Source organism: Cucurbita moschata, unplaced genomic scaffold, assembly GCF_002738365.1.
Source record: "Cucurbita moschata cultivar Rifu unplaced genomic scaffold, Cmos_1.0 Cmo_Scf00013, whole genome shotgun sequence".
Lineage (NCBI taxonomy): Eukaryota > Viridiplantae > Streptophyta > Magnoliopsida > Cucurbitales > Cucurbitaceae > Cucurbita > Cucurbita moschata.
In genome coordinates, this window is record NW_019268529.1 from 4,532,079 (window position 1) to 4,559,241 (window position 27,163).

The window sequence follows — 27,163 nt, forward strand, 5'->3', positions numbered from 1 at the left end:
TTTTTTTTTTTTTTTTTTTTAAGTTTTGAGGATAAAAAAAAAATTAGAGAAAAAAAACAGTTTAAATACAATTTATTAATTGAACTCAAGATTAAGCTATTTTTGAAGATTTAATAAATGCTCCTTTATATATAAATTATTAATTGCGTAGGGGTTGTCATAAATTCATCCAAATTCAAGTACTTAGATAAAAATACATTACTTATTAATTATATAATTTTAATTACGTAAGAATTTATTTTTTTTAGAAATTAAACCAAGAAAATCTCTCATAATCTTTCAATTTCAAACACCAGATTGACCATTAAATACTCTTAAATTTTAGATACGTCTCATTAATACCTTTGAACCTTTTTTTAAAAACTTCGAAAATACCCTTAACCGGAATTTGCTTGTTCCAACATGACACCCAGCTCTCTAACACCTTCGAATTGTCAAATCGTTCTTTGTATTTCAATGCTGCTTCCATCGACGAATGTACTGCCATGACGACGTAGATATCCTGAACCTAGTCGAGTGCCCTTGAGTTCGAAGCTAGGACGATGGTGATCAAGTCATCAGTGACAATGAATGATGGTGCAGCTGAATTGGGTGAAGCTCCATGGCCTGCCTAAGACTCCGGCGACTGAGAAAACTACCGATTAACATGGATATGTTAAGCTAACCCACCCTCCACAGAAGAATAGCCCTTCCGCCAAGTGAACTTAAACTCCCACTTTCAATGATAAACTAAGCTTTCAAAACATCATTCCATCAATTTTCCAGTTCAGTTTCGTTTCACATTGATACAGATCCGACTAACCCGAGTCCTTCCGATTAAGTGAAGCGAAAATGCACCCTTTTCTTAGCCCTCCAACATGATGTGAAAAAGATTAGCACGACCTCGAAGAGCCATGGTCGGTCGACTCCAGCTGATTCCGAAGATTTTGATTGTCCTCCAATAACCGATCATACTCGAGGAGGTACTCCTCAGATTGCTTTCTCAGGGCATCTGTTTCAGTTTCTGCATCATTTGCTTCTTTTGTTTTTGCCTCAACTTCAGATTCCAGTTTGGATATTGTGTTCCTCAACGTAGTTGACTCTTCTCCCAGGGCTTTAAGCTTCTCTGCACTTGCATCCTCTGTTGCTCGAATTCGCTTCTTTGCGACCTCCATTGTCTTCCGGAGTAGACGAAGCTCCCGGATGTAATGATGTAGTCTATCAATCATCAGTGCAAGAAACAGCAAGAACCCTGCAGGCCATAAATGTTATTTTCAAATCTAATATGAGCTACTCAAACAGAAGGATGGGAAGTAACTGCAAAAATGTAAGCAAATGGCTACAAAACAAGATTTATATGTCGAAATTCGGAACGACTGTATGATCTAGATTATCAAACAACAAAAATCAGATAAGAACAGAAAAATTAGGCTTCAAAATTCAAAGGCCATCAAATTTTTTGCCAGCTCCAGGGCCTATACTCTAGATTCATACAGGTTTTCCTTATTAACTTACCTCTAAGTATTCTGAGCAATATTGTCTTCAAATGCTCCATTAACACCGAAATGCTTCTGAATAAATTTCCCTTCGAAATGATATTCCAGCGCATTTGCAAACACCCCCTTGTAATATATGATGTACAAGGAAGCCTCACATGAAGTGAACAACAGCTCAATATAAGGATAACGAGTAATGTCACATCAAAATCATTGAATCGAACAAGATCAGGGAGCAAAATCGAAATAAAGAAGTCCAATTCTCTCCGTTCTAACTAGCTCAGGGACCAAAATTGTTCATCTCCAGATACTCGTAAAGCCAATAATTCCAAAACCAAAACCTAAGCATGAACAACATATTCACCGTAAAATTGACAGAAGAAGTACAAATTCCATCGGTAATAACTCTATCCAGAAAGCGAAGATCAAAGAAAAAACAAACTCGAAAGGGATTAATTACCTATGAGAGAAGCTTCGAGTAAGTGATTGGACATAAGGACCTGATCCGTAGGATTAACCTCGCCGGTCTCAGTCATCCGATTCTGGATCTTAACCATGCTATAGACGCTAGAAAGAAGGAGAACGAAGACAGTTCCGGCGACTGTTTGAACAACGATTGGGGCTTTACCGCGCTTAACACGATCTAAACTCAAAATCACAAGCTTCCTCAGAGGCGTCCTGAAGAGGAGAGTCAAAATCAGAGCCATTTCGGCTGCGATTAAGGTGAATAGAAGGTGAATCATGTTCGATGCGAGTCAGTCTGCAAGCGGGCGTTGTAGCTTCGGGGAACCTTTATGGTGGTTTTCGGTGGAACCTTTAATGGAGTGTTCGTCAAAAGGTACCCTACACCTGTAAAAAAATCGAATTTCGCTTCTCTTACCACTTACAACGTTTCGCTTGCAGGGACGGCCCCCGTAACGGGCGGGGAAGGAGAGAGAAAAAAAAAAATCACCGCAGTTAAACGGAGACGGTAAATTCATTTTTTCTTTTCTTTTCTTTTCTAAATTAATAAAAATACCACAAAATAAACTTTCTATTTTTATTTTGAATTTATAACTTTTTTTTTTCTTTTTTTAATTTCAATAATATCTCTAAATTTTAAAAAAATACTCCACTCTATATGAAACAGATTATAACCTACCGTGATGGAGTGTGAGTCAAACATACTTAATTGTTTACTAATAAAGATATTTTAAAAAAATTTTGAAATCTAAAAAATTTGTCGATGTTTGTGTCTAGCAAGGCAAGCATTGGATCTCAACATAATTATTTTCGGTAAAAAATGTCTCATACACAACATTAAAATATTTTAAGAATAAAAAGATTATGGTCTTTTAATCGGTATTATCCTTAGTGCTAGAGTTATGTTTTAAAGATATTTTATTTGGTAAAAAAAGAAGACATAAATCGAATAAATATCATATTATCCATAAAGTAAATCTCGATCGTATTATCCATAAAGTAAATCTCGAATTCGGAGGAAATAGGGTTCCAAAAGGATCTTTTCTTTCTTTCCAAAGTCATTCATTATGTAGTCGTTTGAGGAATACCACTCTTGCGAATACGAAAAAAGGAAAAAAAATCAATACATAACACTCACTTAAAAACACTTGTCATTGCTCCGCTTTTCTATGCTACACATTAAAAAAAAAAAAAAAACCCAATATTCATAAAACATTTAAATTTTACCAAGCATGATCTACAAATCAATTTATAATGTGGGCTTTGTTATTTGGAACATAACTACATACCAATAGGATTGAAATTTCATAAATACAAATTTACTAAAACTGAGTCAAATGTAGTAGGAAGAAAAATACACTGTATTGTTACTATTAGTATCAACATTATTATATTGGACCGAGCCTATGGTCACACCACATGCTAGTTGATTGGAAGTTACCTTTTTGACCTCCAATGGAAGATATGAGTTTTGAAACAAACTACTCTATTAGGCCAATGATCTGAACTTGAAGAACATTGATTCTCCAAATGCATACTCTAACGAGCAACGTCAACGGGATAGCAACCAAGTACCCGTAAAAATGTCGCATGTTCCTATGTAATGTTAGAACACAACATTAAAAGAGAAGCCTCCGATGGAAAAAATGATTTGTGTTAAGTTTCATTATACCCAAAAGCCTATGATATTCTTAACACACTCTTTCATGTGTACTCACAAAACTAATTTGATTCACAAAGCCTACTAAATGAATTGATCATAACGTTTAACAACAAACCTGCAAATGCCCCAAGACAAGCTGAGCACGTGGTTCGGCCATAGAAGCTTCAAAATCAATGTAGAACAAGTAGTCAAAGTACCTGAAAACGTTAAAAATTGAAGGGATTCATCAATCCATACAGACATTTGAGACACATTGTGCTGCAATAACTATTAGTGAAGACCTTTCAAGGTCTGCTAAAGGTATACTGCAAAACGACAATGATAATGATACATACTTGGCACTACCCATGTTAGAGTCATCCACTACTCGTAAGGGGCAATTTCTTTGCGGTCGACTTTCAATCTAGTCATGCGTGCAGAATTCTTATCAGTTTAGAGATAAATGATACAAAACAAAGCTTTTAGAGAAAATTAAATTTCATTAACAGGTTGATGTAGCTATATACCTTTGTCAAATTTATATCTCTTAGTGCAAACAACGCCAAGACTTTGAACAAGACTCCAGGTCCTTCATCCAAAGTAAATACAATGCTTGTCTGCAACGAATAGAAGATTTGACTTCCAAGATTAATAAAGCTACGAGTTCAACAGATATGAGGCATTGTGATCAGCACGTATGAGATTGTGGCTTACTCTATAGGGTCTATCAGTTCTTGGAATGATTGGTTCCCTTGCAAGTACCAGATAACGAGTCACGTTACCTAAATCATCCTTAAGCACATAATTTTATTTAAGACAAGCGATGGCCAAGTATATTAATCATATGTTAAGATGAGATGAGAACAAAAGAAAACTAGAAAGAGGCAAAATATTTACTTGGATTCCTTCTGCAAGTATGTTTAAACCATATAACTCTGCAGCACGAGCACCGGCCACAACTCCAGCATCCCTGAGGTTGTTCAACGCTACATACTAGATACAAAATCAAGATGGAAAGCCTGTTTTAGAAAATAAACCAAGTAGAAGAAAGTTTGTAATTGGAATTTAAACTAACATATATGAACCTGAGCTGCACCAGCAGTATCATCAACATTTTCTCGGACAACACCCAACCTATTCAGCGCATTTTCGCTCAAAGAAAGTGCCTGGCCAAACCAACACTCAAATATCATTGATTTTTCTAATGACAACACGTCGGTACTTTTTACTTCCAGAAACTCACTTCATTTTCATAATAATACCCAAATTCAAGGATATGATGCAACGGAGCAAACAACAGGAATAACTTCTTTAGAGGACGGTGCAAGATTGAATGCTAGAGGCTCATGTGTCGTGAACATTCTATTACAATGACTACCATGTGAATTAAACACGTGAGACTGCAGTTATAAAGAAATAAGACAAGGATGGAATGAAAGTCTACACTTAAACCTGTGGATGGCTAAGAACACGTTTCAGCTGTTCTGCTCTCACACCTGGCAGAGCTAGAAGGCAGAGGTTGGTGGTTATCTGCACTTCACCAACAATATGTAGCCTGTGCCGAAGGAGCAAATCATAATTGCGATGGATGCTCCCACCTGATGAATTTTCAATCGGAAGAACAGCTTTATCAGCTATCCACAATTCAACAGCCTGCCGAGAAAAAAAAATTATGACAAAGTATTAGTGGAGGACTTGAATTAAGTGAATTGAAGGCAAGTAAAATCAAGACCAGTAATGTGGTCTACAATTTTCAATAATCACATATGATCTTTAAAAAACAAAACATCACAGTGAAATAGGTTAACCCACTAAGGAAAGCAGTTCTACATGTTATTTTATTTTAGCAGATAGACTAATAAACCTTGAATGCATCTTCAAACTCATTACAAGGAACACTTTCACAATTAGGGTATGCTGTAAGTGCTGCATCCTCACTATGTGACCCTGGCAACCCCTGCATTGTTAACTCAACAAATGAGAAAGAGTAGATAAAAATTACAAAATAGATTGATGGGTTACTAAAAGATAAAACTGATTGGAAACTGAAAAAATATTGGATAAACAAAGGTCGAAACTCAGTAAAAAAAGAGCAAAGGGCATAGATTCAATAATATAACTCATACCTTAAATGATATCCGAACCTTCTTATTATCATCTGGATAAGCAGATTTACTTGACACTGATAATGGTCCTGCAACCATTTATATAAAGTGAAAAAAAATGCATTAACAGATGAAGGAAATGTTGGCAACAGTTTAGCCAGTTTAAACTTACGTCTATTGACCAAAACATGACAGGTTAAAATGAAAAGACAGATGATAAGGAAGCAGAAATCGACTAGCTTGAAGAAACTGAGTGGTTGCATTAACTTGCTGTTACTCAAAGTGTGTGCTTAAGTTTATTTGATCCTGAAGAATTGTTTTACAAAAATACATTTCAGTTACCATCTGATTCTGTTAATTCTAATCACCATGTCCGTTGCTCGAGTAATTTATTCATGCCAATGGTCGCATTCTCACATCGGTCCAAAAATTTTTCCCAAACACGTTTGAATCCTCTTTGATTTGGATTCGGGCGAGATTTTACCCAATAATTTCAACCATTGATCTTCATGTAAACTCGCATCCTAATAACCATAGTAATTCTACATCTTTATCTGAACTCTTTGAAATTTCACTAAAAAGAAACGGTCTTCTGAAAATGTTATTACAGATTCGGAAGTATCTCCTATTGTGCATATTGATACAATCATAGATAACTTCCATATCACGAATCGATGCAGAGAAACGATTTATACAACATCAAACAACCACGTTTATTGATTCAAAACCAAAAGCATTCCACACATTGAACAATCTGAATCGCAAAACTTACTAGCAAAGGGCGCGATATCCTTATTCGATCTCCAAACGCTATTGCCGTCCGGCTGCTCAACAGACGGCTGTAACTCCGTGGTTCGATTCGGCGGCTTCTCCGCCTCAATGGAGCAAGTCATCGGAGAAGCCGGCAATCCTAAAACTCCACCTCTAGATTCAAGCTTCAGCGCCACCGCAGGCGGCGGCGTCTTCGGTATCAAACTCCACAAAGACGAGGCATCCCCCAACGCCATACCGCTCGCAAAATTCATCATCAAATTTCGAGTACCGATTTGGAATCGGTTAGGAAATTTCTTGAAGAAGAAGAAGAAGAAGACCAAATATGTAAAATATCCAGGAAGAAATTAGTAGGTGAAGCAAACTTGATCTCAGCAACACGTTTCCTCTGTAGAATTGACTTCAATTTCCTTTGCTCTCTTCTTCATTTTTCCTCACCGGCTTGGCGAAGTTGGGAGAGTTTGTTTGAAGTTTGAAAAAGCTTTTTATATACGTGGTGGCAATGAAACTGCATTCATGTAGGAACCGTGGTTTAAAACAGAGGAAATGGAGGTATGCGTCCGCAGCCGTTGATTATGATGACTTTTACGCCTCAGAGGCGTTGACTATTCTCCATCGCTGTCCTATCATGATTTGTTGACATATATATATATATATATATATATGTAACAAATAAAAAACAAATTTTGTTTAGTGGACGGATTGTATCAATCCAAATCGACCGGGTTGGTAAGGAATTTATTATTATTATTATTTTATTTTATTTTATTTTATTTTATTTTAAAATATATTTTTTTTTTAAAAGTAATCATTTCAATTCAATGTAAAATATTTGAATAATACTAAATTTTGATTTAAATCCTATTTTTGTTAATTAACTGAATATTCTACTTTGATGGGAAATTATTTTAATTTTTATAATAAAAAAAATATTGATTAACTTTTACAGGAATCTATTAATTTAAAAAATAAATTATGTATTATAGATTTATTACATAAAAAATTATAAATTCAATGTATATTCATACTTTTAATATTTAGAAATTTATTAAATTCAAATTTAACATTTTAGGAATTTTTCTAACACTTTTAGAATGCAAACAACTGTTAAAAACTTATTGGCTAATTTAAAAATTAGATAATTGATAAAAAAAAATACGTGTTTAATAAATGTTTTTGTTTTAAATCTAAAATAGAATTTAAGCATAAAAACATATATTCATCTATGCAAACATAACTTAGTGCAAGATAAGATAAACCTAATTTTCTAAACTAAACTATAATATTTAATATTTAATATTTAAATGTTAAATTACATAAATAGATAAATAACACGTTAGACTAAGTCATAATTTATTATAGAGAATAAAAAAAAATAAGGATATTAATCTAATTGGTGGATCCAACCCAAGCAATGACACTGTATGACATCAATCTAAAGTCAAAATGCTTTAGAATTCATAATTATTTTAATTTAGACTTTACCTCTATTAATTATGATATTTAGCCCCTAATTTTTTGTGGTCTATCTAAAAACATAATAAGGTTCGTGACATTTCATTTAAATGTTATTATTATTATTATTTGAAAGTTCGGGTTTGACTGTCATTTTACCTCATTCAAAATATTTGACATTTTTTTTTTAAATTACCACTCTTGAAATTTAAAGATTTATTAGACACAAAATTCGACTAGTATGTTAGGAGGAAACAACAAATTTTGAGACGTTGCATTGAGAGACCTTGACCCGAGCAGAGCCAAGGTCGAGCCGAATGACTTGGCCTAACGTAGAGGCAAGTCGGATGTGTCGCAGACGATTGAACATGCACGCACAGGCGGCGTGTGTGGTTGAACAAGCTTAGATTCCGCACCAGCGATGTTCGATGGGCAAAGACAAACCTCGCCTAAGGTCCGACGAAGCCACAAAGCCGAGGCGAAAAATATATATGGGGCTTAATTCTCCTTAAGGCTAGTCGTGCGCGTGTCAAGATCACAACGTCGCAAGGTAAAAAATGCAGGATCGTGACACAAATTTTGTAATAGCTCAAACCTACGGCTAGTAGATATTGTTAGTTTTGGTCATTACGTATCGCCATAAGCCTCACGGTGTTAAAACACGCCTACTAGGGAGAGGTTTTCACTCTTATAAGAAATATTTAGTTCCCCTCTCAAACCGATGTGGGATCTCATCATCCACCCCCATGGAGGCCTTGTCTAATGTCTAGTTCTGATATCATTTGTAACAACCCAAACCCACCGCTAATAGATATTTTGTCTATTTTGGCCCGTTACATATCGCCATCAGCCTTACAGTTTTAAAACATGTCTACTAGGGAGAGGGAGAGGTTTACATACCCTTACAAGGAACGGTTCATTCCCCTCTCAAACCGATGTGAAGTCTCAGCTATATCTTCAGCTGAAGAACGCTCGATGCACAGACATCGGTTGTTTCTACCAGCAGGCTGCAACAGAAAGACAAGGATTCAAGCAACATGAAGTATACACATAAACAAGCTGTTCTCTGTATATTTAACCTGTTGATTTGAAGGGAGTACAAAGCTGATAAGAATAAGGGTTATAAATCATCTCTTTCTTTCTATCTCAGCTGAAACCAACAATATGAAAGCATTAAGAGCTCTAAACTACAACACTAACACTAAATCATCAACACAAGCATTTACAGTTTCAACAGAGATTGCTCTGAATCCATTCCTTGAGCATTGTCTTATCATAACAAGTCCTTTATAAACTCAAGGTTTAACGTGTCTTTGATGATGAGGAACAGCCCGAGAAGTACGACGAGCATGATCCCAGACGACATGATTTGCTGCTCGAGTTCTAACGGCAGCTTTCTCCCTCCCCTTGCAGCTTCAATGAGGATCAAAGCCAACGAACCGCCATCCAAAGCTGGCAAGGGAAGAAGGTTTATAACAGCAAGATTAATGTTAAGAACAGCTGCAAATTGATAGAGCCCATCAATGTTGGACCTAGCCACTTCTGCACCAACAGCAATAATGGCCACAGGACCAGAAACCTTACTAGCTGACTGAGAGAAGTTCAGAAATGTCTGTTTCAAGCTATCCAAAACCTTAAATGACAGACCCAAAAACTCCCTTTTAGAATAACTAAAAGCCTCCAAAAAATTCTTGGCTACAACCTTTGAAATCTTTACATTAGGTGAAAGCTGAACCCCAATTCTTCCTGTTCCATCAAAACTCTTATCTGGGGTGACCCCAATTTCAAGATACTGTTTCCCTCTTTCAACTTTGAGAAGAACAGTTCTATTGGGGCTTCTTTTAATTGCTTCAACGAGCTCAGACACAGCTTTAGAAGCCAATTTTGGCAGTTCATTTGCATTAACAGCAAGAATCACATCCCCAGGAAGCAGCCCATCTCGGGAAGCAGCTGAAAGGGTTAGAACCTCAGGCACTAGAACACCAGGAAATGGCTCTTGAACAGGCAAACCAACCGATGATACTTGAATTAAGATAATTAGATATGCAAAGATTATATTGGCAACAACACCAGCAGAAATCACTATCACTCTATCCAATATCGGTCTGTTTTTAAGCAAATTTTCGTCGTCTGCTGGAATATCACTCTCAGGATCATTATCAGGAAAACCCACAAATCCACCGAGAGGAAATGCCCTAATGGAGTATTCTACATTGTTTTTGTTGAATTTTGCGAGAATTGGACCAAACCCTATTGCAAATTTACTTACATGGATGCCCTGAAGACAAGCGGCGAGGAAGTGACCACTCTCGTGAACAACAATGATGGCTGTCAACACCGCCGTCGCCTCCAGTACCGACGGAGCACTTCCAATATCGAATCCGGCAAAAGCCCATGGTCTGAAATCGCAACTCCTCCGACATGGGATTCTGCTCTTTTCCCAGAAGATTTGGTGTCTGTTCTTGAAACTAAGATCCGACGAATTGAAAGAATGAGATAAGAAAGAAGAAGAAGAAGAAGGGGATTTGGAGAAATGGGTTCTTGACTTGGAATTGGGTAGATTGATAACAGAACAAGAAGAGGAAGACAGATTTAATAGCATGATTTTGAAAGTTCCTTTAGGGCTGTGAGGATTGACAGAGATTTAGCGAGAAAATAGACGAAGATGAAAGAATTGGAGAAGACATAGGCTTTGGATAACACCTTTTTCAAATTTGTGGAGGGGAAGCGAGAGAAGTGTTTCCTCTTTTCCCCCTCGCATTTGTGTGCGTGTGTGTGTGTTTTGAGGCGCGCATTTGAGGCCTCCGTCTAATGATGAACGTGCGATCCTAACATAAAGGAACATATTTCATAATTATTCTTTCTACTTATTTGAATTAGTGTTGAAATTATTAAATAAGAAAATCTAGCTCCGTGCAACCATTCCTCGGCTCGATTGCATCTCCTTCCTCGAGATTTCCATTTGCGTCACTCGATATCTTTCTAGCTTCTGTTTGTCTTGGTTGCACCATTGATTTTCACTAACGTCCGGTCGTCATCATGCTACTTAACTGACACTGATAAGCTGTTCTTTCTCTGATTTCATATCTCCCTGTAATTTGTTTTCCCTCCATCTGTAAACAGTAGTAGCACGGTTGTCACATTCTCGTTTCACTAACTTTATCATTAGGTCCTATGCATAACCACCTTTATTGTCCCTCACAATCGTAAATCGTCGTGAAGGGAATAGTAGACTAGCCATCGGAGACATGGACCAAGCGAGAATGAAACGATCTCGTTTGCGAACAGGTTTAGTAGTTTGAGTCGTGATTAGTTCAATTCAGTTTGATTTTTTTACTGGTTCGATTGTTTACTCGGTCCATCTCTTTTCACCAGTTTCAGTCTGATGATTTTCTTATTAGACGTTCTTAGTGAATATTAGGTATGTATGTATTGTTTGTTCTTCGATTGCTGCGGTGGCTATGTCCGATTTGAAATATTATGAAACCTTTTGCATGCATTGAAAGATAGAAGTTACATGAAATAAACTTTTGTAGAACCACTTATACGGATTGCTTGACTATTATTTTTGAAAACTGATCACAAGCTTACAGGCTAGATGATCAAAGTCTCTATGGAGTTGGTCCCTATCAAGAGAGTGCTTACCGAGTATTAATATTAATTATTTCAATATCTAATATTGAATTATAATTTTTTTTATTAATATAATGAAGATCTAATAAAAAAATACGGTAGAATATTAAAATTATGAGTAAGAATTTATAAGAATATATATTTATAATTATATACAAAAAAAAATGTTGTTTATTAATTAAACTATAAACTCATATTACAAGGGAATTGAAAAATAAACTAAATTTGAAGAATTGCATAATTTAGAAAATTATAATAATTAAGAAAACGATAAAACAAACCAAAAAAAAAATCAATATTATGTCGCACTAATATATATACTCAAAATATCTAGACAATAAAATAAATAAATAAGGAAAAAAAAAGAGAGAGAGAGGTTAGAATTAGGTTGAATTAGGAGAATTTCATAAACTTTTATTGAAATTAAATTATTTTTAGAAAGTTTATGAAAATATTTTATATAAATAAATTATATTATTTATAAATTATAAGTAGAATGCCTTTTTATCTTTTATGAATAAAATATTTTTATATAAAACGTGACAGCACAAGTTGTTAATCATAGCATTTAAAATTAAAATTATTCTTAAAAAAGACCGACACAAATTATTCTTAGGGAAGAATAATCTAAACAAGTCTTCTCAGTATTGTACCAAAAAGGATGAGAAAAATCCAATGTAACTAAATCATTTATTATTTGACACTTAACCTAAATATTTCATTATTTTTTATGCCCAAAATTATTATTATTTCTATAATTACGTCCTAATTAATCATCGTTGTACAGACTAAAACGATTGAAAATATTCTTAAATTACGAGTCTCGTTTTAAAAATATTTATAACGGTTCAAAAAATGTCAAAACAAAAAAAATAATTTTTAACAAAACCCTAAATTAAAAAAACATGTGGCGTTCAGAAATCTAACTTCCCCTAGATTAAATTTACATAAAATTATCTCACATGCATGCAAAACCTATTATTTTTGTTGTAGTTGATTCGGATTGAAAGTCATTAACAATCTCGAGCATGTTCGATTGAGTTCAAACAGAGTAGTAATTTAGCTCAATAGTGTTACCCGACTCAAATAGAAATTAAATTTAATTTTTTTAAAAAAAATTAAAATTAGGTTAGAAAGAGAATTAATTACCGAGAGTGAGAGCGGGCGGAGGTGCAAAATTTGAGACGAGATATTGACGCGGCTCAATCAGAAAACACACGGCAAAGCAATAATAACAAATTTAGCCATGTCTTTCAAATTGAGACGCATCAATACCTTCATCCAGTTTCAAAACTCATCTTCCGCCATAATCCTCTTTAATTTCATTCCACCGTTCTCTACGCGCCGCCGTGCATCTTCACGGGCCGTCACATCGCCGCTGGCCTCCGAGACTATTCTTTTGAATTGGGAGAAACTGGATACCCTTCTCCTTCGCCCAGTTTGTTAACTTTTATACACAAAAACTGGAAGACAAGTCCACGGCATTTATTTCCCTCTCCAACTGTCTTTGTATTTACGTAGATTTATTTATTTATTTATTTTTAATTTAATTAAATTAATAAAAATACTCGTAAACAATATTTTATTTCTAAAATACTCTTAAAATTTTATAAAAAATCCTAAAAATATATATTTATTTTTAATTTTGGAAGAGGGTTAGTACTATATTTAAAAATAATTTTATCGCGTTAATATAGGAGAGAAAACTGTCTATTCACACTTCATAGATTATCTTCGTTATTAATATTACTTTTAAAAATTTATAAGCGAATTAATGAAATTTTTAAAATTTAAACTCTTTTAAAAGTTTGAAAGTACACACATTTTAATTTTTATTAATTTAAAAAAAAAGTAATTTATAATTATATAAGTTAATAATTGAGATAATGGATTGATTTATGATATTGAAGAAATTAATTGCGTGGTGGGTTGAAGAGGTTGGAATAGACAGCCTAGATTTCACAATAATTAGGCGTACCTAATTTATGGAATCTAAAGCTGTAAATTAACCCATTTTATAGCAAAAAAATATATATAATTTATTTTTAATAGCTCAAAAATATTAATTATAAACCTATGAACCACCTCCCTATTAAATTGATATCAATATAAAATTTAAATTTCTACTCAAACAACTAATTTTTTGGATTTGAACGTGCGCACAGATTAAACAAAGACTAATCCAAAAAATTTGGTGTTAATTTAATATTATAATATGTTAATTTTTTATGGGTTTTGGACAAAATCATGACTTTATAATAATTGGATTGATCAAGATTTTGAAACAAAGATTTATTTTATTTTATTTATTTAGGTTATCTTGTAGATGATATATATATGTATAGTCATCATTTAAAAAATTTAGAGAACTTTAAAATATTAAATTAATTTATTATTATTATTATTTTGTCTATTTGGGTGCATGATGAATTTAATTCAACTTTAAATCTCTTTTACTGATTTCTTTTTAAAAAAATTATTAAATTTGCACATTTTATTATTTATTCAATAATTGATTGCAATTTAATCATAAAGGCTGAATAAGATATTAAGAAAAAAAAAATATAGTCGTTTTAAACGTGGGTTGAAATAAATAAAATTAAAAGTATAAAAATTATAATAGGCATTTTTAGTTAAAAGAAATATTTATAATAAATATAAGTAAAAATAATAATTTAGTTTATTAATTATAATAAATATAAGTAAACATATAAGATATATAGAGATGATGATTTGAAAATACATATATATATAACAATCGTGCTATATTCATGTTTGTTATATTTACACAAATTAGGGTTATTTTGTTCGAGTTCCTTAGAAAGAGTTGTCTCAGCTTCCTGTGTATTATGTACCTACTCACTTGTGTCGGTTTCGAGTACATACACATTTGAGCTTTTCTTGGGAGTATGACACGAGTTATTTGGCGCTCGGTACTTGAACATTGACTCAAGGTTTTTCCCTACCCCTTCTTACCGTAAAAAAGTAAGGGTATCTTGCGTCCTTGAACTGATAACCATTTTTCGACTAGCCTAACCTCCTCCGTCGCTCGGAATCAATAAGGGGTAGTACTGGAATATTCATATATTTTGGGTAAACACATTAATTATTTATTTTTTTAAAAAATAGGGTGAATAATAATAATAAAAAAAAGGTAGAGCAAATAAACGGTAACCGACAGAGGAAGCAAAGCAGGGCGCGGAAGGTGCGTGTAAAGGAGTATAAACAGCTTGGAATTAGAAGCCAACGTAAAGTCCACGGCCCCACGAGATTCTCTACCCACCACCACCACCACCACCGCCATTACCAATTTTTCTTCAGCACAGTCTTCATTTTCATCTTCTTCCTCAACCCTCCGTTTCTCAATCCCTCTCTTTCTCTGCAGGGCCCCACTCTCACCAACCTCCTCAACGTGAATTTCAAGGTATTTTCACTCTCCCTCGAATCGAATCGAATCGAATCGCAGTTCTTTCTCGCTTTTTTTGAATTCTATCTGCGTATGTATCTTCAGCTTCCTTGTTTCGATTTCTTCAGTTTTCTAGTTGATTGTTCCTTGATTTTTGGTCGGCGGTTCCGTGTAGTGAAGTTGTAGGTATATCTGATTCGATCGTTGAATACGCCTTGTGCATCTAGTTTCATTTGTTCTTTTCGATTAATTTGAATATGGTGTCTGATTTCTTTTTCGACCTTGAGCGTGATTTGAGGGCTTTGATGCATGGTTGGTTGATGAATCGAGCAAATGATTTGAATCCGTGTTTTGCCGATTTAAGTTTTGGCGTCAATGCTCTAAATTTCATCTTCTGATGGATGAGACCTTTTATCCTGGAAGGATCTTCTTCAACTTTTCTTTTCCCCACTGTTTTAGCCAGTTTTCTTGTAGGACAATGTTTTTGTTTTGTTTAGACTGTCCAAAGCCAGTTGTAGAAACTTGGATTTATGTCTATATTTTACTCGTGATTTTGTTTACAGGTGTCATTGCTTGAGCAATGCTTTTACTATAAAATGAACAAATTCGTAAGCTAAGATACATCGAATTTGATATAATGTAAGTTCAAATTTTCAATTCTTCTTCGTGAAGATTGCCTCTGAGGATTTGGTAGGTTGGCCATTGTTGTCTCCCTTCCTTTCTGTTTGTCTGTATCTCCCTCCCACGACTCTCTAGAATCGTATGATATTATTATCCACTTTGAGCATAAGCTCTCGTGACTTTATTTTTTGACTTCCCAAAAGGTCTCATCCGAATGGAGATGTATTCCTTACTTATAAATTCATTATGATGGTTCCCTAAATTAGCCAATCGGGACTCGCTCCCAACAATGTCGTTGTAACTCAATTCATCCATGCTTGCCCAACGTTCTTAATCAAAATTAATAACTCAATACATGAAGCTGTTTTTGATAAATTTCTGGAAAATGATAGTTGAAAATGGGAAGCAAAGCACCAAGCTGGGCTGATCAGTGGGGTTCAGGCAATTACGGAGTCGAGGACGACGATAAGATGGTGGCGAAGAAAGGGAGCGGCAATGGCAGTAGTAGCAAGAAGATGACAGAGGTAAAGGCAGCAGCTTCAGCTGGATTTGTGAAGGCGAAGGCTGTGGCAGCTGTAGGTGCTCAAAAAGTGAAATCTGGAACTTCAGTAGGCATCAAATGGGTCAAGAATCAGTACCAGAAAAAGGTCTCCAAATGACTCTACAAATTCATGTCTCTAAGCACTGACCATTTTTTCTTAACTTTCTCTCAAACCCATCTTCTCATCTGATAATTATTTGGTTTCCTACATTTTGTCAAACTCATCAATCAATCTAAAAAAGTAGACAAGATTTTTTCAGAGAACCAGATTGACAAGTATCATACCATGAACTGCTATAAATTCCCTTTCTTTACAGCAGACTTTTGAATGACGAAAATGAGTCTACTCGTTTTTCGTCAATTAAACTATACAGAAAGCTTGCATTTGAAGGTATGAAACAGAGTCAGCTGATGGGGGAGGGAGTGTAATGGATCATGAACTTCTACGATAGTATGATATTGTCCACTTTAAATATAAACTTTCATAGCTTTGCTTTTGGTTTCTCCAAAAGGCCAATTAGCTGACGTGAGACTTCTCTCCCAATAATCTTCAACAATCCTTCCCTCGAACAAGAAGAACAGATATTGATCCTTCCCTCTTCCCATCTTTTATACATGTATGCTCAGGGCATGCATTTTCAGCACGCTCCGAACATTAGCAGATATTGTTCTATTTGGACTTTCTTTCCAAGGACTTCTCCTCAAAGTTTTAAAATGCATCTCAAAATGGATAATATGTGCTAGCGGTGGACTTGGACTATTACAATAGCCCTCTCGAGCTCAAGTGTGAGACACAAAAGAACGAGCAGGCGAGCGGGCATCATTAAGGGACCCTCACTTCTTTGAAGCGAGTGCGTCTCGATGGGCTTCTTAAAACATCAACTTTTTTAATATCCGAACCCACACAGAAAGGAGAGGATTAAGGCTAAATATAAAAGAGTAAACGCATCTTAATCATGGTTTAGCAAGTGATTAAACATCACAAATTTGTGTGTTGGTCAAATGGGGTTGGCCCAGTTCATATCATTTGGGCTCTGCTCATCATACATGTATAGCAACCGTGAAGATAAACAGCATGTGATTGAAATTGAAAAGTTTAGGGTATAAAAGAAAAGAGAGGGTGAAGTTGGAGGGGTTTGTGAAGAGAATGAGAAAAAGGGTAAAGAAAAGGAGACATTTCTGGGTCTGGAGTCAATTCCAGATCCAGTTAGGAGTAGCAGGAATAAATTTGGCAACAACCTTCCAATGAAAAGGAGAACCCTCCATTAATGGCGTTAGCTACAATGGCTTAAACCACACGTTAGCTACAAAAGAAAAACAGAGCGGGTGGTGTTGAAAGTTGTAGGAACCAAAGAGAGTAAAAGAAAGATTCTGTGTTGTTTGTTTGCTTAATGAGCATTGCATTAATGGTGAATGAACAGAGCCAAACCAGACATCCCTTAGCCTCTCCGTTTCCCCCTCTGCCCATCATTTATAAATTGCCTTCATTCAATGCTCTGTGTGTGTGTGTGTGTGTAGAAAGATTCTGTGTTGTTTGTTTGCTTTTGTGTGTGTGTGTGTGTGTGTGGCCCTCTTCTTCTTCTTTAATTAATATTCCAACCTCCTTCCTTGTTGGGTTGTTTGAGACTTTAATGCTTCTTCGTTAATGCACTCACTCACCCATTTGGATCTTCCCTTTGCCTTCTTAAACATTTCCTCTGTTTCTCTCACTTTGAATCTCTCTCTCTCTATCTCTCTCTCTCTAGAAAAAGGAAGGCAGTGTCTCTTTGTGTTGTTACTGAGACATTGTGGTCTTGCAGGAGACAAACTTTTCCAGGTGGAATTCCGCTGTCTCTGTCTACTCAGAATTCCCATATTCATGGGTAAGTTTCTATTCGTCAAGAGGTAAGAGGTTCGAATAAACGTGGTGTGGTGTGGTGGAGTTTTTTTGAACGAGATGTTGGTTCGGTTCAATAAGAAAGCAGTGCTCTGTTTAACTTGTGTTCTTCTTTTTTATTGAGCCGTGCCAATATCACGTGTCGTATTTTTTGCTTATAATTTATAAGGTTTATAATACCATTGTCATGGTTAGTTTTTGTTTGGGAGAGTGACATGAAATGGACATTGTTTTGTCAGTGTTTGAATGTCTGAAAGAATCAAGATCTTGTCGTTGTGGTTGCTTTGCCTGAAAGGTTAAGAAGCTGAAAGACAAAGATTCTGAGTTTTAGCATGTCGTTTTGTGATGTCTTCTCTTCTTTCAGATTTCTGCTACCAATTTTGGTTCCACCATTCTGCCTTGAGCTGGCAATGCAGAGAACCAGAACAGAATGTAATCTACTGTTTACTTGGAGAATTTCCTTTTTATGGCAAAGCTGATCTTTTTTGCCGTCCTGATTTATCATTTTTCATTGCGTCGAACGAAACATTCTTGTTAAGAGTGTACAACTTCTTTCGAGTAGACACGTTTCAAAACTGTGAAGCTGACAACGATACGTAACGGAAAAAAACAGATAATATCTACTGACAGTGGAAGAGTCTGGACTGATACTGTTTATAATTCTTCTCCCCCTTTCAATACTAGTTAGAATAAGCAAATTTTCGAAACGAAGAAGACACTGATGCTTGACTACCTTTTAAGTCTGCTCGTTTGGTTGTTTTTATTATCATGTCTTCATGACAATAGGGAATTATTAACTTACAGATTGGCCCTCATAGCCACAAAGAATTTGTGTACTCTTCTGTTTCAGCTGCTGATTTAGCCAACCCTCAGAAAAATTGGAGGTGGCTCGTGCAGCGCTCTCTCTCTCTCTCTCGATCTGTTATTTTAAGTCTCTGGGTTCGTACAAGATTAGCAAGCTTTCTAGTACAGACAACAGCTCCGAGTATGGAAGAAGTCCAAGCAGCATTTCAGAAAGTGGCACTCCATAGTACATTCTCGCCTTCTCCACACCGTCGATGAACTTCCTTAATCCTCTCCGCAGACTTGCAAATCCCGCTGCAACTCCAATCGAATGAAGCAACGCAAATGTTTCCCGCCTGAGCCTTCCACTCGCAATCTGCACAAGAAGTTTGTGTGAGATCACACATCGGTTGAAGAGGGGAAAGAAACATTCTTTATAAGGGTATGGAAACCTCTCCCTATTTGACGCATTTTAAAACCTTGAGGGAAAACCTGAAAGGAAAAAGCCTAAAGAGTATAATATATGCTAGCGGTGGGCTTGGACGGTTACAATTTGCAAGTCAAACAATGATAGCTTCACATTAACAGATGGCAGGTAGAGTTTGATGCTACATCAGCACAGTCTTAGTGATAGGCCAACTGCATACCAAACTTGATCAGCCATTTGAATTGGTTTTTCAATAATACGATCCCGAAGGCAATTTGTTTTCCCCTAGGATGTCAGATTTACGGTACAAGATTCTTAGCTGGTTAATGTAACCTTGATTTTTGGTCAATATTTGCGGCTCTAATTCTATTAAATTCTATTATGATTATGGTATGCAGTATCTTTCTAAGTGGGAAAGAAAGGATAGAAAGAAGCTGAGGGCCAACAAACACTGGATTTGACTTCTGAACCAATATTCTCAGCAAAATGGTTAGTAGGGTACCAAATAGACCTCACTGAAAGTTGTCTTCCATGGACAAGTTCGTTGTTCTCGCACGTCGTTAAAAAAAATTGTGGGAAAACATTACCTGGTGGAGTGCCACAGCAGAGTCTCCGATCATCGATATGTTCGACATCGAGTCCAATAAACCAGGATCCCAAGGAGACATCCTCGTTAGCATACTTGTGTAAAAGATGTCTGAGATAAGGAAAAATAGACGAGCATTTGTGAAAATACATAAATGTAGAAAGCCAAAGACCATCTCTCAAATACATGAACTGTAGAAGATTACTGGTTTATTGAAATGTAAGAAGCCAACTCCTTTGAGATGGCATAAAGTTGTCCGGTCGCATGACGAAAATACTTGTTTCCAGCTTCTCCGAATTTCCAATATTCAGGCTCATGGTATCTCACTCCCCTGAATGATAGTTGATCAAGTTTTAGCTCAACATTGATCATAAAGGGAGAAGCAAAAGGAGAACGTATCTCACCTCTGTGAAAGCACAGGGCCAGATTTCATGCATCCGATGTATACTCGTGGCTTCGTTCGATGTCTGACTAATGTTTCACCGAGCGTTCCTGAGCCAAAGGATCGAAATGCATCAAGGAAACTTGATTTCCATTCCTTTATATTCTACATTGCGTTCAGAATTAGCATACCAATATTAACATGAACATCGTCATCGACTTTCACATAAAAGTCTGCATCCCATAAAGCAACGGCTGTCGCAAAGTATATTTTAGTTTTTGCTGATAATTCGAGGTAACCTTCGACATGGTCCTGCTCACAAATGACGTAAATAAGAGTAACATAATCATCACTCTATTATAACTTCAAACACGAGGAATTCAAGAAACTTTGGAAGATAGGTACAATACATTACCAGCCTAAGGAGATCTCCATGCTTTTTATCTTCTGCTTCAACAGCTCTGTCAAGAATACCTCCTGAAGTGACACTATATAAGAAGGGGAACTTTCTCAATAAGTAAAGAGTCTCAGCAACTCAAAGGCATAATGTTACGTAGATCAGAGAATAAACTCGGGTTGTTCACAAGTCTTGACTTCCATTAAAAGAAACTAAGTAGTCTAAACTCAATTAAGAAAGAAAACGCGAGCTAAGTGTTAATTCTGGTGAGATCCCACATTCATTAGAGAGAGAAACGAAACATTTCTTATAAGAATGTGAAAACCTCTCCCTAACAAACGTGTTTTGAAACCGTGAGATTGACGACGATATGTAACGGGCTAAAGAGGACAATATCTATTAGCAGTGGGCTTGGACTGTTACAAATGGTATTAGAGCCAAACACCGGGCGGTGTACCAATGAGGACTCTGGGTCCCCAAGGGAGGTGGATTGTGAGATGCCACATCGATTGAAGAGGAGAGCAAAACATTTTTTATAAGTGTGTGAAAATCTCTTCCTACCAGTGTACCAATGAGGACTCTGGGTCCCCAAGGGAGGTGAATTGTGAGATGCCACATCGGTTGAAGAGGGGAACAAAATATTTTTTATAAGTGTGTGAAAACCTCTTCCTAGTAGACGCGTTTTAAAACAGTGAGGCTGACAGCGATACGTAACGGGATAAAGCAGACAATATCTAGTAGCGGTGGCTTGAGTTGTTACTCTTCTTAAACAATCTTTTACAGCAAATCAATATTCAGAATAAAGGTACTCAGCTATGGTAATTTCCTTGAGAAGAAGGTAAAGTATTTAAACCAATGAAGCATACTTAAGCATGCCATTATTCAGTGCCACCTAATTCGAACTTGACATCTAAGGGAATTTGAGGAGGATAGGAAAGCGACCTGTGGCCAATGACAAAGCGAACAATGATGCCCTTTTCTTCTTCCAACTTCCTTCTTTTTTCACCTTTTTTTTTTGACAAAATGCAAGAACAGAAGCAACAATTCAATGGAAGTAATATGAATGGTATGAGATCAACTAAAATGAGAAAACAGATTAACATAATGAGAACGAATAATCCGAACCTTGAGGCATCCAGGTAGCCCGAACAGAATCTCTTCTTTTCCTGCTGCTAAAGGCAGTATTGATTCCTACAACCACTAAATACTTTCTTCTTCCAGATCTATCTATCTGCTTTGAATCTTCTGATAAAGGAGAACCGCTTTGGATCGATTCGTGTACCGACTTCGCAGCAGCTAATTCCATCTCTAAGTTAGAAATTGTCTTATCTAATGTGCTGCATTAGAACACCTTGTGGGTTAGTCATAGTTAAAGTGCATTCAGTCCAACAAAATAACATAATCACTTACTGTACAGCATCACGAGTCTTGAAAACCTTGCCAAAAATGTCTTTAGATGAAAATTTGACTTCCTGCTGCTGTAACTACAGAAATCCAGAGAAGAATTCAATGTGGATGCCAAAGTAATTACATTAGCAGGTTCATTATAGCACTGGAGAAGTAAGAGAAATTTGGAGATGCATACAGATTTGAGGCCACACCCCTCTGAAGCTAATTTCAATTCTTCAGCTTCCACCGACGTTGTTCGTGCCATACCTTTATGTTCAGGAATGGTCCACATTCTGCAAGAAATTCCATTCTGTCAATAACCATCTTCCTCAAAACAATTAGATTTGGTAATCAGCTAAGTTTCAGGGGGGGAGAAAGTTCTTGGTACAAAATGATTTCATTGAACACAGACACAGGAGCTTCCAGAAGTACTAGAAATACAGTGATAATAGCAAACATTGTCTAGAAATTGCTAGTAATAGTAAATCCTAAGCTATTGAATCCCAGAAGGAAAGAGGAAAAAGAAGAAAACATGAGACCAACCAAACTTCCATTCATTATTAGGAGAGAGAAACCAAAAGAAAAAGAAGAGAACAAAATTTCCATAGATGCTTCCTTTTGGATCATCCGAGTAAAGTAGTCATAAAAAGAAGATAGTTATTCCCAAATATCATGATCGAGAGGGGTAGCCTTTTCGTTTTCCCCAAAATCGGAGAGAAAATGAACTTAAAACAACTTAAAATATCAACACACATCAATAACAATCCCAGAATCGAAAATTAACCACGAAATCAAGAAGGAAAAAGAAGAAGAACAGAAACAGGAATTCGAAGTAAATAATCCGAGTCGCAAACCTATTGGTGAAGAGCATTCCAGAGAAAAAGCTCCCGAAGCAAAGGAACAGAGTCCATTTCTGAGTTACAACACTCGTTGAAGAATGATGATCGGCCTTGCTTTTCCAAGACATTTTTTCCTCCAAGAGAAGATGCAAAAGAAATCAAGCAAAGAAAAGCGCCAAATGCTTGGAGCTTCTGTGAGCAAAAGGAATTTGAAACAGAGATAGAGAAGAAGGGTTAAGTATCAGAAATCAGAATAAAGGCGCTCCCCTTGTTTATCTTTCTCTCTACTCCTCATTTGTTCGTTTCTTCATCACCGAGCTTTGCCTCTCTCTCTCTCTCTCTCTGAACACTGTATTTGCAGAGACTGCAAGTTGAAGTGAGCAGAGGAGAGGTAAGAGAGAAGACTGCCATGCCGTCATCTTTCTCGATACTACCAAATTACCAAACTGTCCTCACTCTTGAGTTTATTAAACACCTTATTTTTTAATCAAAATTAAAAAAAATTAATTACCAATTTATGCCGACTTTTAAAGTTAATTTGATGGGTATAAAATTAAAAATTATAATTACTAATGACGCTTTTCCCGTTATACCCCTGCCACATTTGGCCATACTGGCTTACATGATAAGGGCATAATTGCCATGGTACCAATAAAAATTAATAAGAATGGCTACCCAGCCAATGGGGCATGGAGAATTTATTTCTTTTCATAGGCAAATATATGTTGGGCCAACTTTGCACAAGATGGCATTAATGCTTATTTATTTATAAATCCACAATTTTACACAAAATTGGCATTAAAAGATCATATAAATCTAATAGAGCTTCAACATATAAATACACAAAATTGGACATAAAATTTAATATTATATTAAATAGATTTAATACTTTAAATGGGATGGGAAATATGTTATATAATTATTAGATTAAATTAAAATATAAAAATCTATTAGACATGACCTAAAATAGTAATTTAACTTAAAAATCAAGTAAAATAATCAACTTTTTCCGTACAAGAGGAAGCGACGCGCGTTTGTTTGGCTCACCTCTCCTCGGTAACCAACGTATCGTGTATTGTATTCGTGGTCATTTCCCGCCAAAATTAAGGAATTTTGGATGCATTTCATTTTCATTTAGTTTGACATTTCGAATTAATTTCGCATCACACATTATATAAAACCGTTCTCTTCTCCTTCTCTGTTCGTTCGATCACTCTCCCTCTCTTCCTCTACGAGTCCGCCTAATTCTAGAAAGCCACCATGAGAGCTCTGAAGAACGCTGTCGTCACTCACAAGAAGCCTAACGCAGAGTAATCCTCTTCTTCTTGTTTTAGTTTTTTTTCTTTTTTTTCTTTTTTTTGTCTTGAATAAGTTTTCACATTCTTTGTTTCGGTTTTCGATATAAGTTTCTTATCTTCTCCTGTACGATTAGTTTCTTTGATTCTGCAAGCTCTCCTCAGTTGCGATGTTGTACTCTCTGTTTCTGTATATGTATGTTCTTGTGCTTTGTAGGTAATGTACGTCCATTTTTTTTCTACTATTTTGTAATGTTTTGCCTCTTTGTATATTTGTAATTGAGATGAACTTCACCGCATGCGTTTGTTTCTAAATCAGTTTTGTTAGTTTTGTTTTCCTACACGAGGTTTCTTCACTTCTTTGAATCTCAACTATTCCACTGATATTATGTCCTTATTCCGCTCGCAATCGTTGTTTCGGAATTAAATCAAATAACTCTTGTAACTCTTGTATTTTCCGTACGATTTGGCTCATTTGAATGTGCTCCTGATGTTTTTATGCAACTTGCCATCTCCTTTTCATGATGTGTGATTTTATTACTGATATACTGTCCGAAGGATGCTGAAAAAGAGGAAAGCTGAGATGAAATCCACGAAAAGCAACAAAGCCATGAAGAAAGACCAGAATGCTCCTAAACGTCCAGCCACAGCGTTCTTCATTTTCATGTAAGTATAATTTATGATTTGGCTCTAGTGCTAGATAGAATCTGCTTTATTTTGAAACCTTTCTTTACACTCGAGCTTACATTATATTTATTCGTTCTGATTTCGATTTCTTGTTTTGGCAAATGATAGGGAGGAATTTAGAAAGACGTTCAAGGAGAAGTTTCCTGATGCAAAAGCTGGTCCAGCTGTGAGATTTTATACTCTTGTTTTAGTTAGCATACCTTTCTATTTATTCCTCCACTTTTATTTAAATACGATCCAGTGGATGATCAGAAGACTTGTCGAGTACTTAGCCAGATTTGTGGCTATCTGTGTTTCGTTATTTTGCAGGTTGGTAAAGCTGGCGGTGAGAAATGGAAATCAATGTCTGATGCTGTAAGATTATGATCACTTATTTTCGGACTTTCATAGAAAAGTAGTTCGTGACTAAACAGTTATTGTGAGTAACTTTAAGAATAAATGATTTAGGAATAAGATTGGAAGCTAATTGTTCTACTTTAGTTAAAAGATTGTTAACGTTTTGCAATCTGTGTTGGCTTCGCTTAGCCATCAGAATTATCAACGATACAAGTTTGTGGTACTTGTTTTTCTTCCTCAGGAAAAAGCTCCTTATGCTGAAAAATCTTTGGGAAGGAAGGCAGAGTACGAGATAGCTCTTGAAGTATACAAGAAGAAACTCGTAACTGTTTTCTTTTCTCTCTCTCATTTCGTTCCTTCAGCTTCACTTTGTCCGAACATCACCAGGTTTCATTTATTATCTGTTTGTCCCTATCTCTCTTCTCTAAGATCTCATGGTTTTCAGAATTGCTCTGCGGCCGCTGAAGCTGAAGTTGAAATGTCAACAGAATCACAGAAATCAACCTCTGATGTCCGTGATGACGGAGAGCAAGAAGCTAGCTCTAGCTCTTAGGTATTTCTTTCTTCCTATCTATAGTTGTCATACACCAATGCACATGCATGCTATAGCACAGCCGTGTGCCATATCATCTTCCCTTTGTTCTTCTAGATGTTGATTTTGTCTTATACCGTTGCAAGCAGCTGATATATGGCTTCCTACATCGTCCGCCAAGATTTGCAGAACTTCAGGTCCCTTGGAGGTAACAGAATTTCATATATTTTTAAATAAACGTTGCATGATTGTAGGCAAGAAGCTAGCAAGTGCAAAGAGAGTCAAGAGGAAGCTAGAAGAAATTGCATAACTCCTTAACAATTTTAGAACAAAATTAGGATTTTCCTTGGATGCATTTGTATATTCTGCGTACTTCTCTGCTTTGGCGATGAACTGCATGTTTCATTTCCCTTGAGGTTAGTCTCTGGTTAACAAGGGTTGCATGTTTTGAGTTCCGATAAGAAAAAAAAAAAACATATGGACATTCCGGAATATTGGAGTAGATCGAGTTTGATAAGAAATTTAGAAAATATAAGGATTTGAAACTTATCAAAACAACAGATAAAATCCAACCATAATTGAGCACAGCTAAAAGTCACTAAAGTTTCACATTAATTTTTTTATTCTTTTTTTTTAAAACATTTGTATTTTTAGTTATTTTTTTAAAATTATATTACATAAAACTATATTTAAATGTTGAAAAACTTGAATTTTAAAATATTTATGAAAAAGTAGGCAACAATAACGTGTTTACAAGTTTCAATTTTAAAACAAAAAATCAACGACTAGTTTGCTATCAAACGTGTCCACAAGAATTTCTTACTAACCATCATTCAATTTTGAACCAACAAGTCAGAGATGCATAATTTTCTTACGAGAGAACATACATAATAATAATCATTATATTATTATTATTATTATTGAAAAAGAGTTTAGTGGTTGTCGGCTTCCTATTAACCCATGAACAAAATATTGTTCAATCAAATATTAATATAAAGCCACGACAGCAAAAATAAGCGAAGTCAAACCCTTATCCCACTTGTCCAAACGGATCGTTTTTTTTTTTTTAAATAATAACCATACACGTTTATTAATAGCAATTTTCATATACACAAAATTTGGAACCTTTTGTTAAAAAAAAAAAAAAAAACAATTCTTCTTATTTAAAAAATGTATCTTAGTTGATTATACTATACAATCTAACATATACTTCTGCGATTTGGATAATATATATATATAAGAAAGAAAGAAAAAAGATTCCCCTTCTCAAATCTCGAATCTCAAGTACACCAGTTAATAAATCTTTATTCTATATATATATATATTTTTTTTTTTTTTGTCTAAAACAATAAATGTGGCACTTTCCATCATCAATCTGGGTAAAGTTTAAAAATTTTGAATTTCTATTATAAGAGAAAAAGCTCCATCTTTACCCTTTCTTAGAATCTCAATCTGGGTAAAGTTGCAACAATTTTCATGTTTTAAAGATGGGTGTGAATAAGATTACAAGTTCATGTTTTAAG

The 27,163-nt window shown here is 35.5% G+C and overlaps 5 protein-coding genes and 1 long non-coding RNA gene across 6 annotated transcripts; 2 read left to right on the top strand and 4 right to left on the bottom strand.

Annotated features, from left to right (window-relative positions):
* Positions 1–689: 689 nt before the first annotated feature.
* Positions 690–2,366, bottom strand: LOC111451707 (B-cell receptor-associated protein 31-like). Its single transcript, XM_023092225.1, has 2 exons — positions 1,936–2,366; positions 690–1,231 (listed from the first exon to the last, which is right to left on the bottom strand). Exons 1-2 carry the CDS (start codon positions 2,216–2,218, stop codon positions 873–875), a joined length of 642 nt encoding a protein of 213 aa, XP_022947993.1. The 5' UTR covers positions 2,219–2,366; the 3' UTR covers positions 690–872.
* An 874-nt stretch (positions 2,367–3,240) lies between these two features.
* Positions 3,241–6,959, bottom strand: LOC111451706 (arogenate dehydratase/prephenate dehydratase 1, chloroplastic-like). The gene is made up of 11 exons (XM_023092224.1): positions 6,457–6,959; positions 5,706–5,773; positions 5,444–5,536; positions 5,032–5,232; positions 4,665–4,745; positions 4,477–4,572; positions 4,294–4,371; positions 4,107–4,196; positions 3,936–4,003; positions 3,716–3,797; positions 3,241–3,533 (listed from the first exon to the last, which is right to left on the bottom strand). Exons 1-11 carry the CDS (start codon positions 6,710–6,712, stop codon positions 3,477–3,479), a joined length of 1,170 nt encoding a protein of 389 aa, XP_022947992.1. The 5' UTR covers positions 6,713–6,959; the 3' UTR covers positions 3,241–3,476.
* Positions 6,960–8,953: 1,994 nt separating this feature from the next.
* Positions 8,954–10,747, bottom strand: LOC111451831 (probable membrane metalloprotease ARASP2, chloroplastic). Its single transcript, XM_023092406.1, has one exon. It carries the CDS (start codon positions 10,510–10,512, stop codon positions 9,184–9,186), a length of 1,329 nt encoding a protein of 442 aa, XP_022948174.1. The 5' UTR covers positions 10,513–10,747; the 3' UTR covers positions 8,954–9,183.
* Positions 10,748–17,686: 6,939 nt separating this feature from the next.
* On the top strand, positions 17,687–18,589 carry LOC111451073. Its single transcript, XR_002711926.1, has 2 exons — positions 17,687–17,973; positions 18,352–18,589. It is a non-coding gene; the product is annotated as an uncharacterized LOC111451073 (long non-coding RNA).
* A 123-nt stretch (positions 18,590–18,712) lies between these two features.
* On the bottom strand, positions 18,713–23,250 carry LOC111451068 (probable beta-1,3-galactosyltransferase 2). The gene is made up of 11 exons (XM_023091330.1): positions 22,806–23,250; positions 22,148–22,244; positions 21,973–22,046; positions 21,688–21,899; positions 21,505–21,568; positions 20,581–20,653; positions 20,357–20,477; positions 20,188–20,275; positions 19,989–20,114; positions 19,785–19,894; positions 18,713–19,146 (listed from the first exon to the last, which is right to left on the bottom strand). Exons 1-11 carry the CDS (start codon positions 22,916–22,918, stop codon positions 18,998–19,000), a joined length of 1,227 nt encoding a protein of 408 aa, XP_022947098.1. The 5' UTR covers positions 22,919–23,250; the 3' UTR covers positions 18,713–18,997.
* A 707-nt stretch (positions 23,251–23,957) lies between these two features.
* LOC111451070 (high mobility group B protein 3-like) lies at positions 23,958–26,059 on the top strand. The gene is made up of 7 exons (XM_023091332.1): positions 23,958–24,100; positions 24,644–24,751; positions 24,881–24,938; positions 25,082–25,126; positions 25,350–25,430; positions 25,554–25,661; positions 25,790–26,059. Exons 1-6 carry the CDS (start codon positions 24,051–24,053, stop codon positions 25,659–25,661), a joined length of 450 nt encoding a protein of 149 aa, XP_022947100.1. The 5' UTR covers positions 23,958–24,050; the 3' UTR covers positions 25,790–26,059.
* Positions 26,060–27,163: the final 1,104 nt, after the last annotated feature.